Source organism: Falco rusticolus, chromosome 5, assembly GCF_015220075.1.
Source record: "Falco rusticolus isolate bFalRus1 chromosome 5, bFalRus1.pri, whole genome shotgun sequence".
Classification (NCBI taxonomy): Eukaryota; Metazoa; Chordata; class Aves; order Falconiformes; family Falconidae; genus Falco; species Falco rusticolus.
This window is the reverse complement of record NC_051191.1, coordinates 53,924,539-53,939,133: the sequence shown is the minus strand read 5'-3', so window position 1 is coordinate 53,939,133 and position 14,595 is coordinate 53,924,539. Positions and strand designations below refer to the sequence as shown.

The following is a 14,595-nucleotide window of genomic DNA, read 5'->3' as shown; positions in this document are numbered from 1 at the left end:
TTTCCGTTGCAACCATCCAGTGTTTGTTTCTACACAGGTTTGGAAGCAGCTTAGACTGGTTTGGGCTGGTTTACAGGTTTTTTACTTTTTTGGAACTGTTCTTATTTGAAACATGCATGTTATACAGTTATAATTCTTCATCTTTTCACCAGAACAACAGTCTGAGCAGAGGGGGGGGATGCTTGACGGGGTGTGATAGGAATACTGTAGCCATGCACATGCCTGTCATGTGCTATGTCACTGGAGAGGGGGATAGCTGAGGCTTTGAAGATTGCCTCTTCTCACAAGGCTTGGGGTCTTCTGTCATAATACTGGGCTCAGTGAGGACAGTGGTACTGCCTCAGTCTTAACTGCTTTCTCCCAGCAGTGTCTGCTGACTTGGAGGACCATAGTCCTCTCATTTCTCACTGGGGACTTCTGCCATACCAAGGGGCAGCTCCAGGGAGTCTAGAGGAGAAGCATCAACAGGCTGGTTATAACATCTTTGGAGGACCAAGTGTAAGACTGGTCAGAGAGCTAGAGAGAGCAGGAATTATTTTTTATTTTGTGGGACAGACTTTCAGTTACCAAGCAGAAACAGAGCTAAGCTAGAGTAACACTCCACTGGATGCTCTCCTTTACATCTAGCCGGTTGCACTCAGTTCAAGTATGTAACTGTTGGTAATACAAGTAAAACCCATTGATTTTCTTACTGCTAGAGTTGGGGGAAAGAGTTTGAGAAGATCCCAAGCTGATCAGCAGGTTTTTTGACTTCAAACCCACCTTGTTATGGCTGTGTGTTGCTATACCCCTCTATGAGGTCACGGGCAGCTCTCTTAGCTGGCTGGGGATGCTGGCCTGGCCTCTGTGAGCTCACAGCATCCTACCTCATAAGCGGAGGGACAGGCTGCCGCCCACCAGTCTCCAACATCTCCAACATCTTCAACATCTTCCAACATCTCATGGGCATGACACCTGCCACACCAGCTGCTGTGGGCAAGCCAGCTTTCCTTTAAACCCACCAGGAACAAGGATCTATCAAGAGGTGAATAGAAATTGTGTATCTTTACATTCTTTATTGCGTATCACATTTACCCTGACACAGCTTGGAATTTGCTTTCAAGAAAATGTGGACAAACTGCCTAAAAAGTACAACAGATTTGTTTTTATTTGACTCCACTGTTCTCATATAGCCGTGATGGGCAGTCTTGCAAACATATGTACTGATTTGGTGGGTTTTCTTCCTAAATGAGAATGCACATTTGCATGCAGAAAGTCGGTAGGAGCCAGGAACTCCTGCCTCTCTAACACTCAATATCACTGTTCTGCTGATCGACAGTCTCTTGCCTCTAAACAAGTACCTCTAAACCGGGCGCCACATGTCAGGAGATGGGAGATGTCGCATCTTGGCGAAATGATGCCTCAGGTCACCATATCACCCACCACAATACCTCATGTGAGGCAAGGCAGAGCTTTTTGCCTCCTCTAAATTGGCTTTCTTGACCCACACTGCCCAGTGTGCAGCTTGTGCTGGTCCCAGTTTGTAAGTACCTAGCACTCATCTGGCTGGCAGAGATGCTTGAAAGCCAGCAGCTGCATTGCCATCTGGTGGCTTTTGAACACAAAAGCAGAGAGGAATCAGCAAAGATGATTAAAATGGGAACAGTGGGGGGGGAAAAACCTGCACAACAAAAACCAAAACCCAGAATGGAAGTGTTATGAATCCAGTGTAGATCTTCCCTGTTGCGCTCTCACCCGTGTCTTTATTTTCATAGGCATGATCTAGTTATTATTATAATAATCTAATATCTCTAATATTAAATATTAACAAATGCATTAATTTGAATAAGCTTTTAGTATGGGGGAAGCTTTTACTAAAAAAGAGCGGTCTATCATGGATATAAAAAAGAATTTATAAGTTGCATCTATAATGAATTTTATTCTTTTTTCATTATTTGTTTTAAGATTGGGTTTTCAGACAGGAAAAAAAACCCAACAACCAAACCAAGTACAGGAAAGAGAAGTCTTACAGTACCCAGGTACATTTTTATTAATTTGTAAATTACCTCCCCCCCCAAAGATCAAAGCAAAAAAAGCAAACCACAGCAAAAGCAGAGCAAGAGACTGCAAATCATGTTTTTGCTTCAAGCTTTGTTTTCAAAACCTGAAAAATAAGGGCATTTGGTAGCATATTCTGAAATGCAGAATCTAAGCATACTTTTGGCCGTCCCATGTTGGTGGGACTGCGTAAAGCACTTGAAAATAAATTTAGTGCATTAATAGGGCTGTAACAGACATTTCAATCAACACAGCAACAACTGTTCAGAGAAATGTTTACTTATGAGTTGCCAGGAGCAGGGCATTGCTGAACATAAGAGGTTATTTACAGTCAAGCATGCCTAGAGCACTACAGCTGCTTTCTCTCAGTTGTGGGACAAGGTTCTGTGTGTTTACCTGTAGGCCCATATTTCTCTTACCTGCTAATCTAGTGGAATTAGACTTTATTAAAAGAAGATCTCTGTTTGGCTTCTTTGGCAGGGATGGGACAGGAAATAGTAGTTAAATATGCTTCAGCTAGTCCTTGTAAGCAGTTCAGCGTACAGGGAATTCAGCCTATCAGATTTAGCACTAATCCACACTAAGAGTATAGCAACCACAGCTGTCCTGATGAGCCCTCCAGATGATGACAAGGACCAGCATGTTGAAATTTTTTTTTCCCATCATGTTGTCATCTTTTATATAGAAACACAACAAGAAAAAATCACGTCTTCTCACCACTGCTGCTCTAGCAGTGAGTATTACTGTCACTGGTACAAATTACAGTTCAAGGTTATCTACAAAGCATTCCAGAAAACAGCTGAAGGAAAGGTGCAAAGTATTTGAAGCATTACCTCCATGAAGCATCTATAAGCCAGTTCCCTATTAATATATTTCAGTGCCAATTCCCTGATCTGTCACATCTCTTGCTCTGCTGCTACTAATAAGAGAAAAAGCCATCAGTAGTTCATTTACCATAATGAATTGAAAAGGTTTCTGCAGGCATAGCTGCTGCAGCCACTGTCACAGCAGGAAGGAGAACTGCAACTTCATTCACTGAACCTGCTGTCTCACCAAAGAAGTCACTTCATTTATGGCACGCTGGTACTTTTCTGAGGCTGCTTTAAATTCAGCCAGGTGCTCCTCATAGCTTCTCACAGCTGTGAGAAGCTGATTCCTCTCCACGGCTCCCAGGATGGCATGAAGGATCATTTCAATGCCGAGCCCAAGAATGGTGATGCTGATTCCCCCAAGAACAGATGCCCCAATCTGTGCAAGGAGACTGACGAGCTTGCTTACAGTGAGAGTTATAAGGTTGGAGCCAAGAAGTTTGATAGCTACCATCCCAGCTGTTGAAGTTGCTTCTCCAAGAACAACAGAAAAAACTTTATGGGCTATTGCAATTTTCTCCAACTCAGGCTCTTTGATGTCATACAGCTTTTGGTACAGCACAGGCTCTAGCTTTTCCTTCATGTCACTATCAATCTTCTGCACTTGATGCTGAATCTCACTCATCGCTTGAATGATGATGTCACAGTTTTCCTTGACAGTGCTGCTCTCTTTCATCTGAATGAGGGTAATTGTACAGCCCAGGTGTTCATTCAGCACTCCAGCTAGCTCATTTGTTGCATGGAAATTTGTGGACATGCAGTCGAGCAATTCCTGGTGCAGATGGATCAATTCTTGCCTTCTTTTGGGGTTATCTGGGTAAAGGAGGTCACTCAATGCCATTCTTTAGAAATAGCCTACTTCAAGAGAGAAAAGAAATCTCTTACCCTGTTCAAAACCCATAACCCTAGCCTTTAAAGAACAGTGAAATGTCTTTTGTCTCTGCATCACTGGTTCTTTTTATACTCAACAAGTCAAATCCCAAGGCATAGCTTGTAAATGTAAAAATCTAAATTCTTGCTTTGGAACTTTAGCCAAATGATTGGAAAAGGACCTTATGAGACATTGGACATACTCAGAGCAACAAAAATAGCGAACAAATATGTAATTAGCAGACTGGTAAAATGAACAGGGGTCATTCTTCACCTGTGAAACTGAACATGGTAGAAGCTGAACTAGTTCACTAAAAAAATGGAACAATTCTCATCTAATCAGCAAAATCTAAAATAAGCTGTGGAAATAAAAGGCCTGTTCTAGACACACTTTTTTATCAGCCTATTTTTTTCAGTTAGTGTCATCTGATTTTTAAACAACTATGGTGGCTGGTGGAATGGGCAAAGTCCATATCAACACAAGGGTGTTTATGCCAGTGTAGTTTATTTCTCCTCACATTCAAGAGAAAATGTTACTATATAAGCACTCTGTGCTGCTACTAATAAACTTACACTTGGGGATTCATAGAGAATAATACAATTATGTATCATAAACCCACCCTAACTTACATCACCTTACACACATCTCCGACTGTATTTCCTTCCCTGATATTTAGCCCCATTCCCTCATTGTTTATTCACCTCCCTAATGCTGTAATGGATTCACCATTGTTTTTTCACTTGTGAACATCAAACAGCTGCAGACAGCCATATGATGTCAGCACACTGTGTAGGCACCCTGAGGTGCACCTACTCTGGCAGGACATCTGTGATGGCAGACTGCCTTGGAGCAGCACGCACTGGCTTGCAGGAACAGCCCCGCTTGCACAGCCACGCTCCTTCCATATCCAGGGTGTCCTGTTTGAAGCTAATATCAGCAGGTGTTCACCAGGCTCCTAGGACATGACTGAGCAGAATGTGGCACTCCCTTACCACTGTACAGACCTGAGCACAAAATTTAACTCCTTTTATTCCTCTCCCGCAAACATTTGTGTCTAATCCTTAGGGTCACCATTCCTCTCTGAGCTGTCACTGCTTTGCTTCTGTAATCAACTCTGTGACACTTCCCTTTAACCCATCATCAGCTGCAAAGTAAAAATGCTTTAGCATGTTTTTGACTTAAATGCTATGTCTTACTTTGCTGCAGCAGGGACAAACTACGAATGAGAGGGTGACTTGTTTCTTTGCTGGTACTTTAGTGTTCTCAGCCCTTTTATTGCAAATCTGGGCCACTTTTATGCAGTGCTTCACATTTTCCCAAGACAAACCTCTTCTTGCTGTTCGTGCCTATATATCACAGTTACAGCTAAAAATAGTTATGTGTAGGGGACTAGCTAGATTTTTCTTCTTAAAAAGATAACTTTGTGTCCTTTCAGTCCTTTGTAGTTCTTGCATTATCTGCTAACTGCAAATCATCTGACACTGACCCAGCTGTATTTTACTAAACACACCCTCCCCCAGAAGATATCTGTAAAAAACAATTATTTCAACAGTCCCCTAGCCAAATTTTAGTCTCAGTGTTGAAATACAAGCCAGTCTGAAGAGAATTTTTTCTGCAGTACTTCACACAGTACTGTACCTTTCTTTCAGCCACTTACCTTGTAGCTCTGTCAAGAGAGTAAAATCTTTAACACATCTTTTTCTTCAAGCTGGAGGGAGAAAAGTGCATATACAGTAAAGGTTTATGATTTTCAGGAAACATAAAACCATGTCAATGCAAGGTATGATTTCCTATCAGTTCTGCCTCAGGGATGTTGCTGTCTTGCTCTCTGACTCAGTATGATATTAGCTCCTTTCTACCCTGGTGATGCTTTGTTGAAAGGTCATTTGTTTCTTCCTTATTCATAGAAACTGAGAAGACAATGTGTTCTAAGAGGGATAGCCCTTCAACAAACATTTTATGTACTAGACAGGTATGGAGGAGACTCAGCGTCTATTCTTTACGCAAGATTATTTCAGCTTCCTATAAGTGCTCTAGATTTTTTCTCTTAATGCTAAAATTGCCTTCTAGTTCTTCACGTTAACTTTTTTGATAGTTTTTACATTTGCTTTCTAGAGTTAGGCAGGCCACATATATGTCCATATTTCTGACTATTTCTCCAGCTCCAGGAGATTTTCCCCTGAAGCTTTTCTAATTAAACATTTAGACAGCCTACCTGATTTTGTCTGAGTGCTCCCGCAATCAGCTGAAATGTGTGTGGCAGAGTGACTTCATCCTTTTTCCCCTGTGTTCCTCTAGTGGTTTCCAGCAGCATGTGATGAGCTAGGGATCCAGAGGCTGGGCTGCAGCTGGGTCCTGTTGCCTGTCCGCTTGTCATTAATTCTATCGTGTGATGTTTACTCAGATTCATCTCATTTTCTTCCTCCTTTCCCCTTCCAATTTTAATAGATTTCGGTTTATCTAACACTAGTGCCAAATTGTTAGATCCTCCAAAGGCATTCTGTTCCTAGAGAGCAGAGGTACAGCATGAATCCCCCTGCCTATGACAAAGGGGGTGGGTACAGCCGTGGTACACAGATACCTACACCTATGGCTGGAAGGGATGGATTACTTGCTGTTCTGAGAACACAAAACATGTAGGACATCACTTTTCATACATACAGATAAAGGATTAGGTTTTGTACTGAGATTTATAAATTTCTATTGTTTATAGGTATCAACAATAAACACTAACTCTTGCAGCTGTTCCTTGAAATAATGGTTTTTTTTTGCCATGACTGGTTTTGCATGACCTGCAAATTATGGAAGAAAAGTTGGATAGTCCCTCACAAATAGAAAAATAGATACCACAGACAGTAAAAATAGGCTTCATCTATCCCAGGAAGACAAGCTTGTACTTCTGCCTTCATCCAAGCTCTAGACAGCTTTCATGCTCTGGTCCTTAGAAAGATGGACCTGCTGCCTACTAGGCTCTGGTCATGAATGCTGCCTCCCCAGCAGAGAGTGGCTGAGTTCTCAGGTGCAACTAGAAGATCAAGCTCAAAATACTCTGCAACTGCCAGAGTTTTTCCCTGAAACCTGAGCTATTGTATTCAATCCAGAGCCAGATTATCAAACTCTCCTTGTTTTCAGAGCTGTAGGCATGAGAAAATGAGCTGAGAGGGAACACTAATGATTTAACTATTACATTTCTGCAATCATCAATTAGTTGTGAATCCTGTTATTAACTGAGAATGCCATGTAGTCCTGAAGTACTTCTTTCAATATTAGACTGAACTGAATTGATCAGGCTGACAACTGCCTCTGTGTCACATTCTGTAGGCTGGAAACTGATTTCAGGTCTTCAAGATCTGCAGTAGATAAAAATTCTAAAGTATCATTTGGAACATGACAGAAAATCATTTAAACACTAAGCAAGCAGTTTTATTCCTGCTTTACTCTGGGTCTTTAGGGAAGATTAATAGCTGTTGTTTCAGAGCTATTAAGTTTGAGTGAAAGACTTCATCTAGAGTGCCTGTCACCCTTCTTTGCTGCAATTTGCCAGGTCATCTCCTCTGATGCCATGAGAGTGGAAGAAGTAGTGTGGAGACCCAGAGCCAGCTCTGGTTGAACAGCAGTGGAGGCTAGCATCAATTTTGCCATTTCACACAATTTCAGACTACTTTTGCAGTGGGAAGGAAAAGGAGAAAGAGGCAGAGGGTTGAGCTGAGCACTGAGAGAAAAGTCTTTAAATGTATGAAGTGGGATGGGAAGCTGCAACTGCTTGGACACATCTAACTACACATCTAACCACATCAACAACTAATGAAATGTCTCTGCTGAAACCAGCCTGGCTTTACAGGGCTGTGGCACAAGCAAAGACAACATCAGGAGCAGTCTTTCAGCTGCGTCCTGTCCCAAGACTGAACCTGCAGTTGACCTTGGGAGAACGCTTAGGTGCAAGCTGAAGGACATAAAACTTCCTTAGTAGTCAAAATAGTAGCAAGACAGGAGCCCAAGCAAGGAGGACATTTTGTGTTTTCATCTGTCAAGGGATGCTTGCAAACAGCTAACCCATGTATGAACTGATAGATATGGGTCAGTTCGGAGGAAACCGTAGCCTGACAAAATGTTGCATTCTCAGTCTTCAGTTGCTTTGTCTCTTGAATGTTGATGTCTGATGCCTTTGCCTTTGCTGTGTCTACTCCCTCCTCTCAAGAATGAGAGTTTAATTCTGTCTACACCCGCCAGTATATACAAACTGAAGGATTATAGTTGCAAAGGTGATGTAAAGTAGATTGCTTGCTAGGGCTCCTGTAAATTTACCAATAAACACCAAAAGGCAAGAATAATTCACTTACAACACTTCCACTGCTTTTCAGATTGCATGCTGAAGGTGAGAGTAATGCTTCCTGCAGCCATAAGAGTAATGTTAGTTGCAGCTGGTTACACCATATTTGCTGGCCTGCTTAGTAAGACCCCGTAAAGGCTGATAGAGAGCTTTTTCTGTGTTTTCTTCTAACTAATGTCTTGGGAGAGGATGCATCATGTGGGCTGCTAATTTTCAATACTGGTTTCAGAAAAGTAACATTCTATTTGACAATATATCCAGGTTTTTTTCCCCTGTGTCTTCTGGATTTCCTTGGTTTGCTTTTCAGAGTCAGACCCCACTCCAGAAATGTTAGCTCATCTTGGTTTTATGAGTGATAAAGAAAGGCTGGTGAAGACCTGCCAGAATCTGCATGATTTAGTGTACATGTACGTCTCTTCAACCAACGCAACAGCCCGTCTCCTTAATGCACATCTTGGCACCAACTTCCCCATCATACCAGCAAAAGAAAATTTCAGCATTAAAGAGAATCTGCTGCTCGTGGTCAATGCTTTGAAAGAGATGCAAGCCACCATGGAAACAAAAGACAAAGATGTACAGGAAATCATCAGCCACAGTTTGTATGCTAAGATTGCTGGTCCCGTCACCTCCCTGCAGGACAAGGTCGCTGCAGTAAAGGGACTTTGTGAGAATTACAAGGGGGATGTAGGAAGTATCATGGGTCTACTCATTGCAGAGATGTTGAAACATGATAATTTCCTTGCCACAGTAGAGTCTGCTATTCATCAGTTACTGGATTCACCTGCCTTATCCCTCCAAGTATCAGAACTTCTCATGGAATATGCTGACATTGTGAAGATGCTGCAACAAAATGAGACACCAAGTACCGCAGAAGGCAGCTCCCCCTCAAGCGGAACATCACAACAACTCGGGCTTTGCTGTTTACCCTCCTCCTCTTCACTCCTTGTTTTCCGACCAGCTACCCTTCAAGGACACAGAACCATAAAGAAAAACCTGAAAATAGCAGCTGACTATTTAGAGGAGGTTTTCAGGGTTCTGAAGCCACCTTGTGAGAGATTTCAAACCTCTGTTAAAATGATTGAAGGCTGCATCTCAGCAATAACAGATAACCATAAAGAGACATAAATGTGCTGATGTGTCAGAAATCCATCTTGATTCCTGTAATTCTTACATAGGAAAAAGATTAAGCATGTTTGAACACACATACAAGTGGTATCTGCAGCAGGTGCTTTAATCTTTTCACTCTTTTTTTGAAATCTAGGCTCAGTATCTTTGAACATTTAGAGATCAAAATTTGAAATCACTGGCAAACCAAGAGCAACAAAAAAGTAGCATGAAATACAGATAGAAAACAAGCTAATAGTAAAAGAGCTATGTATTAAGTCTGGTTTAGCTGCCTGGGCAAGCAAGTCTCAAGATTTCAGAGGCAGCCGTTAGTTTCACGGAATACATTTCTAGGTTTCAGACGATTAGATGATGGCATCTGCCATTACAGACACCTAAATTTTGTACACAAGATGCTAAGCCTCAAGCTCTTCCATTTAATCTGCTAAAAGCTGAAGACATCTAAATTCCTTAAGTGCCTACATTTGTAAAGCTAATATTTACTCTGTCCCTAAGTTGTGCATTCCTTGCCATAGGCTTTCTGAGGGAATGGCAGCACCAAGTTTATGTAGAGCCGCTCCAAGTGTCAAGCAGTTCACACAGGTTCTTTTGACTGTCCTTACTTTTGACTAACCAGCTGATTAGCAGCTTGTGCAGTCTTCTTATATTCATATCTCTTTTGGATAGCTAATTTGTGACTCCGTGTTTTGGACAGTGGTGGTGAATACTGAACTCCAGCTTCCTGCCAAGATAGCAGTGGCTGAAAGCTGGGGTCATCTGCGAAATGTGTCACCAAGTTTCAGTTCAATTATTTGATGATTCCACTGTGAAGTTTAGTCACTATGACTAGTCTCCTCGGACTGGTGAGATTATCTCCCTGACCGTAGCTTCAGCCCAGGGCCAGTGTCAGTGGGGGTGAGGGACCAGGGTGAAGAAGCAAGCAAGGTATGTCAGAAAGGGGAACTGCAGGCAGAAAATGTTTCTTACCATTTTCCCACTAGTATTTTTTGGAGATGGGAGATCTTCATAGCTGTTCTGCCTTGGGTGTCTAAGACTCCAGAAGTGCTAAATGAATGCATAAAAGCGAGAGGAATCTATAGCTAAATCAGAAGTTCCAGTTCCAATATGTGATGTTGATTCAATTTCCAGCATTAGATGTTGCAGACCAGCAAAGTAGAAAGGCAAGTAAGTGAATTTCACTCACATCCAGTACCCATGAAGGCAGCAGTGGGCTCCACAGGTGCTCCTTCATTTCAGTGTGAAATTACCAGCATGTGTTCATAAACCACTAGAGGACTATTATGAGCACAGGATCTGCCTGATTTTTTAGAAGAAATGCTAAACGAGAACATGAAAGCTGAAGACAGGCCTGACAAGTCTCATGATGCTCTGCTGCTAAGTTCATGTCTCAAACATGCTTCTAACGCCCATATATGAGATGCAGTCAGCTTGGGGTGAGAGCTATGGCTTTAGTGCATGGAATCATGCAGCAGCGGAAGACCGCTATGCAGCAGGCACAGACTTTACTGTCCCCTGAGACCCTATACTCAAATGAAATATGCAAGGCTGCATAGCTGCACACCTAACTTTACCACCACGGTGCCTTTTGCATCCCACAGACAGACTCTTTATCACTAAAATTAAAGGTACAATCTGTAAAGAGTCCAAAGTTCATGTGTGTCTCCTGAACTCCTAACGGTAAAGCGACTTACGGTGAAGGGTGTCACTGGCCTAGAAAGGCCATAGAAAACTGCCCTCCTACCTGAATGGGTCTATGGAATGTCCATTTTGATGAACCAGGCTGAATGTTCCAATCTTGGCAGGAGAGATGCAGCTGAAATCAAAGGGAGGGTCAAACCTTCTGTAACAACAGGAACTCCAGAGACTGATTTTCTGTGAATTCTTCTTGCCTGCTATTCAAGTGTATATATCTGAATGCACCCAGAGAATCAGTCATCGCAGGCCAAGCACATGAAAACTCCAACTACACTGGGAAGAGTGGCAGAGGTGAGGGCAGTGGAGTAGCTGTTCTTGCTTCTTGAACCTGAAAGTCAAGAGAGCAGCCATTTAGACCTCTTTTGGGTGCCTAAAGCTTCCTGCACTTGCTAACAGAGCCTTTGCCCAGAAGAGCCATTTTCTCAAGTCTACCTACTACTTTGGTGGCTTAGGTCCAGGCACAAACTCATTCCTGAATCATTGTTTTGTGCTCAAAGGTAGCATTGACACACTATCGTCCAACGAGACAAAAGCAAGAGTCCTATATTGGTGGTGAACTCACAGAAGAACAGGGATGTGGAATAGGTCCAGTGAGGTCTTCCAGCACAGTTACCTCTATAGCCAGGAAACTCAGTGTGTGTTTTGCCAAAGGATACCTTTCCTCCTTTCTGTCACAGGTGAGAGAACACCTCTAAAGCAACAGTAGTTTTGTGTACACCTACCTGAGCTTGCCAGAGTAGTAGTGGACCAAAGCCCAGAACAGTCCTGAGGCCTGAAGTGTAGCAGCCTTACAAGTCACCAGAATAAATATCTGAATTCAAGTTGCTTGCATATTTCATCTGCCCTTGTAATAGGAATGCTGGGGACCCAAATGCATGTGTCCTATGACATCCTTGCAATAGCAGATGGGATAAATGGAGGATGCAAAAAACCCTGAGACCTGCTCTGTATCAGGTGGATTCATTTTTAGCAACCTGAGAGGTGTTCCCAGATTTCACAACAAAAGGTAAAAACTGGGTCATGTGGCTCTCGTAGGTGAACACAGCAGGCAAGCTACAGATTTGGCCTTGAGTGTGGCTCCATGTAGGTGCAGCTGGTGAGGTCTGCTTGGGGTACTTGAGACCAAACTGTCCTGCACTCCCTTGCATGAAAGGATGTGTACAATACCTTCCATGAGCTGGCAGTGGTACTTACTGTAGTTCCCCACAGACTGCAGATGCAGCCAGTTACCATGCTGTGTCTGAATTTGACAAAGAGTATCTCGTACAGGGGAATGAGGACTTCCTTCTCAGATGTGTAGTAAGAAAAGCCTTGTGCAGCTGCTCCCAGGCAAGTTGTCACTGTGAACGAAGTTTCTTTCCCAGACTTCTGGGCTTCATTCCAGAGGTGGGAGGTGGAGGTGAAATGGACAAATTGCACCCTGCTGCCTACCCTGGCCTCAATATATAAATCTTTTACACCCCTGTGCACTTATTAGCGCTTATGTTTCACCATGCTCTCCTTGTTGCTCTGCCATTGCTTCATTATCTGAATAGCAGTCGTTAGGTTCAAGTGAAAATATTTGAAACTGAACTTGTGTCTGTAGTGCTCTGGAGAGCTTCCTGCTATAGATGTGGCCCAGTTCAGCTGACAGTGCAAGGAAGAATTCATGGTGTAAGCCATGGCATGGCTCTCATGCATCTCCCTCAGGAGACCTACAGGGCTCTTTAACAAAGCCTCTTGAGCCTTCTTCCAGAGACTCAAATAGTCCTTGTTAGCAGCTGTCTCCTTTCGGAAATAGTCTCAGTCCAGTTCTTCCATCACCTGATCTCTACACCCCAGATACTACTAATCAAAGGAATGCAGAGCCATATCCATCATGAGGTGGGACACAGCCTGCCACATAAAAGCAAATGAAGATTGGCATCAGAAGTGTGAAATTTTTGTGCATCTCTATGGATGCAAGCCAAGCTTCTCCTTACCCTCTTCTTGCCTCTTTGTCATTGGCAGAACAAGCACAGCAGGTAGGCATTTTGACAAGATCTTGCTGAGCAACCTCCAGTTATTGTCGAAGATCCACCTCTGGCAAATGCCAGCCAGAAAGCAAGAGTTCTTATCTGATGTGGATCAGTGGCATTAAAAACTTCAGGAGAGTTGGCCCTTCACTGGGCAAGGATATAGAGCTTGCAGGACAGACCCATGGTCCATCTATTTCAATTTTCTCCTCATGATTAATAAGCAATTTTGAAGAGGGAAAGAATAAGCAAAACAATGTGCTTGGGGCAATACAGCCTGAACACTCTCAGAGGTGAATTTCTTTTTCCTGTCTTGTCATACCTCTTGGATAGGTTTTGGCTCCAGGGAATGATGTTCAGTAAAGGACAATATAGTAGCAGTGTGCCAAAACTTTTGTTCATCCATTTTGTCTCAGTGAGGCCAGATGAACTTGTCATGTATGTAAGTGTTAAAGACATAAGTAAGGACTTACACAACTGGGTGCTATAACAGGAAAATAATGTCTAATATATTCTGCCTATCAAATGACACACTAATTATCTGTTTCTAACATTTGTCATTAATAAAAACCTTGTGTAATAAGATCTAAGAAATGGTGTGAGTTATGGCATTGTTCTTCTTGCTTTTTTGATCTCCTAGTAGACTAGTCAAGTACTACAGTCAGTTGACAGTTATGTTCTACAAGAAGATATTCACTTCATCTCAAATGTGTATCCTAGACACATAACCTTTCATAGACTCTGAAGTTATACTGGCCCATAAACAACACAGGCATTTAGTTTATTATTCCATGATACTGTGATCTTTTGGAGGGAAAACTAAAAGGCAGTCACAAGAAAGAGAACAATATAGTCACTGTCCCATCCAACAACACATCGATTTTATCAGAGTGTTGGCTGGGACAGGCTGGAAAAGGAGAGGAACAATCCCATGAGATCTACACACAGACATACCCTGGGAAACCACCTGGCTCCAAATGAGAAGAAATTTCCAACCAAGTAGTTAAAAGGAATTAGGACAGGTAAGAAATGGAACAGAGCTGAAAGCAGAAGAGTTAAAACTGAACCCAAAACTCCTTAAATAACATATTTCAAATAAAATAAAAAAAAAAAAGAGAGAGAAAAGAGAACAAAAAAGGCCTATTTCTGTGGGATGAGCAATTTCACTATTTAAAATAAAGAACAATGTTTACCCCTTTTATCAGCATTTGTGAGGGGATCAGCAAGAGAAGGCTGGCCAGCAGCACTGGCATCCTAGAGTTCACCCAAGACACTGTAAAAAACATTTTGCTGAAGTAGGGGTCATTTACATCTGTTTCTTTCCCTTTTTTCTTCAACTGGAAAATTCTGCAGTTTGTAATTTGCACTCAGGTTTTGATGACAATTATTCAACCAAGGATCATTCACCAGATTCTTACAGCAATCCAGAAGTCATAATCACCGCAAACAGACAATTTACAGCTAAAAGTGTGCCCACAATCCGTAAGGAAGAGTCCGGTTGCACCAGCTTCAGCTGTTGTAAGTATCCTTCACCTTAATGGTTTTCTGAATTCCAAGGTATCTGGTGTTCTTGTTCTTGCAAAAAAAAAGGAAGAAAACCCTGGCTTGGACAAGTCCAAGGCAGTTCTTCCCTGAGGAGTGATGTGTCAGGATGAGGTGGAAAGCACTCTCTGG

At 42.4% G+C, this 14,595-nt stretch overlaps 2 protein-coding genes across 2 annotated transcripts; both read right to left on the bottom strand.

Moving 5' to 3' along the window:
• Positions 1 to 3,069: 3,069 nt before the first annotated feature.
• Positions 3,070 to 3,747, bottom strand: SMCO3 (single-pass membrane protein with coiled-coil domains 3). The gene has a single exon (XM_037387556.1). The coding sequence runs from the start codon at positions 3,745 to 3,747 to the stop codon at positions 3,070 to 3,072; it is 678 nt and encodes a 225-aa protein (XP_037243453.1).
• Positions 3,748 to 11,160: 7,413 nt separating this feature from the next.
• On the bottom strand, positions 11,161 to 14,207 carry ART4 (ADP-ribosyltransferase 4 (inactive) (Dombrock blood group)). Its single transcript, XM_037390692.1, is given in 4 exon segments — positions 11,161 to 11,255; positions 12,095 to 12,172; positions 12,175 to 12,802; positions 14,115 to 14,207. Coding segments are annotated over 4 exon segments (894 nt in total).
• Positions 14,208 to 14,595: the final 388 nt, after the last annotated feature.

Coding starts and splice junctions, on each gene's coding strand:
- SMCO3 (XM_037387556.1), bottom strand. CDS start 3,747: ATGGCATTGAGTGACCTCCTTTACCCAGATAACCCCAAAAGAAGGCAA.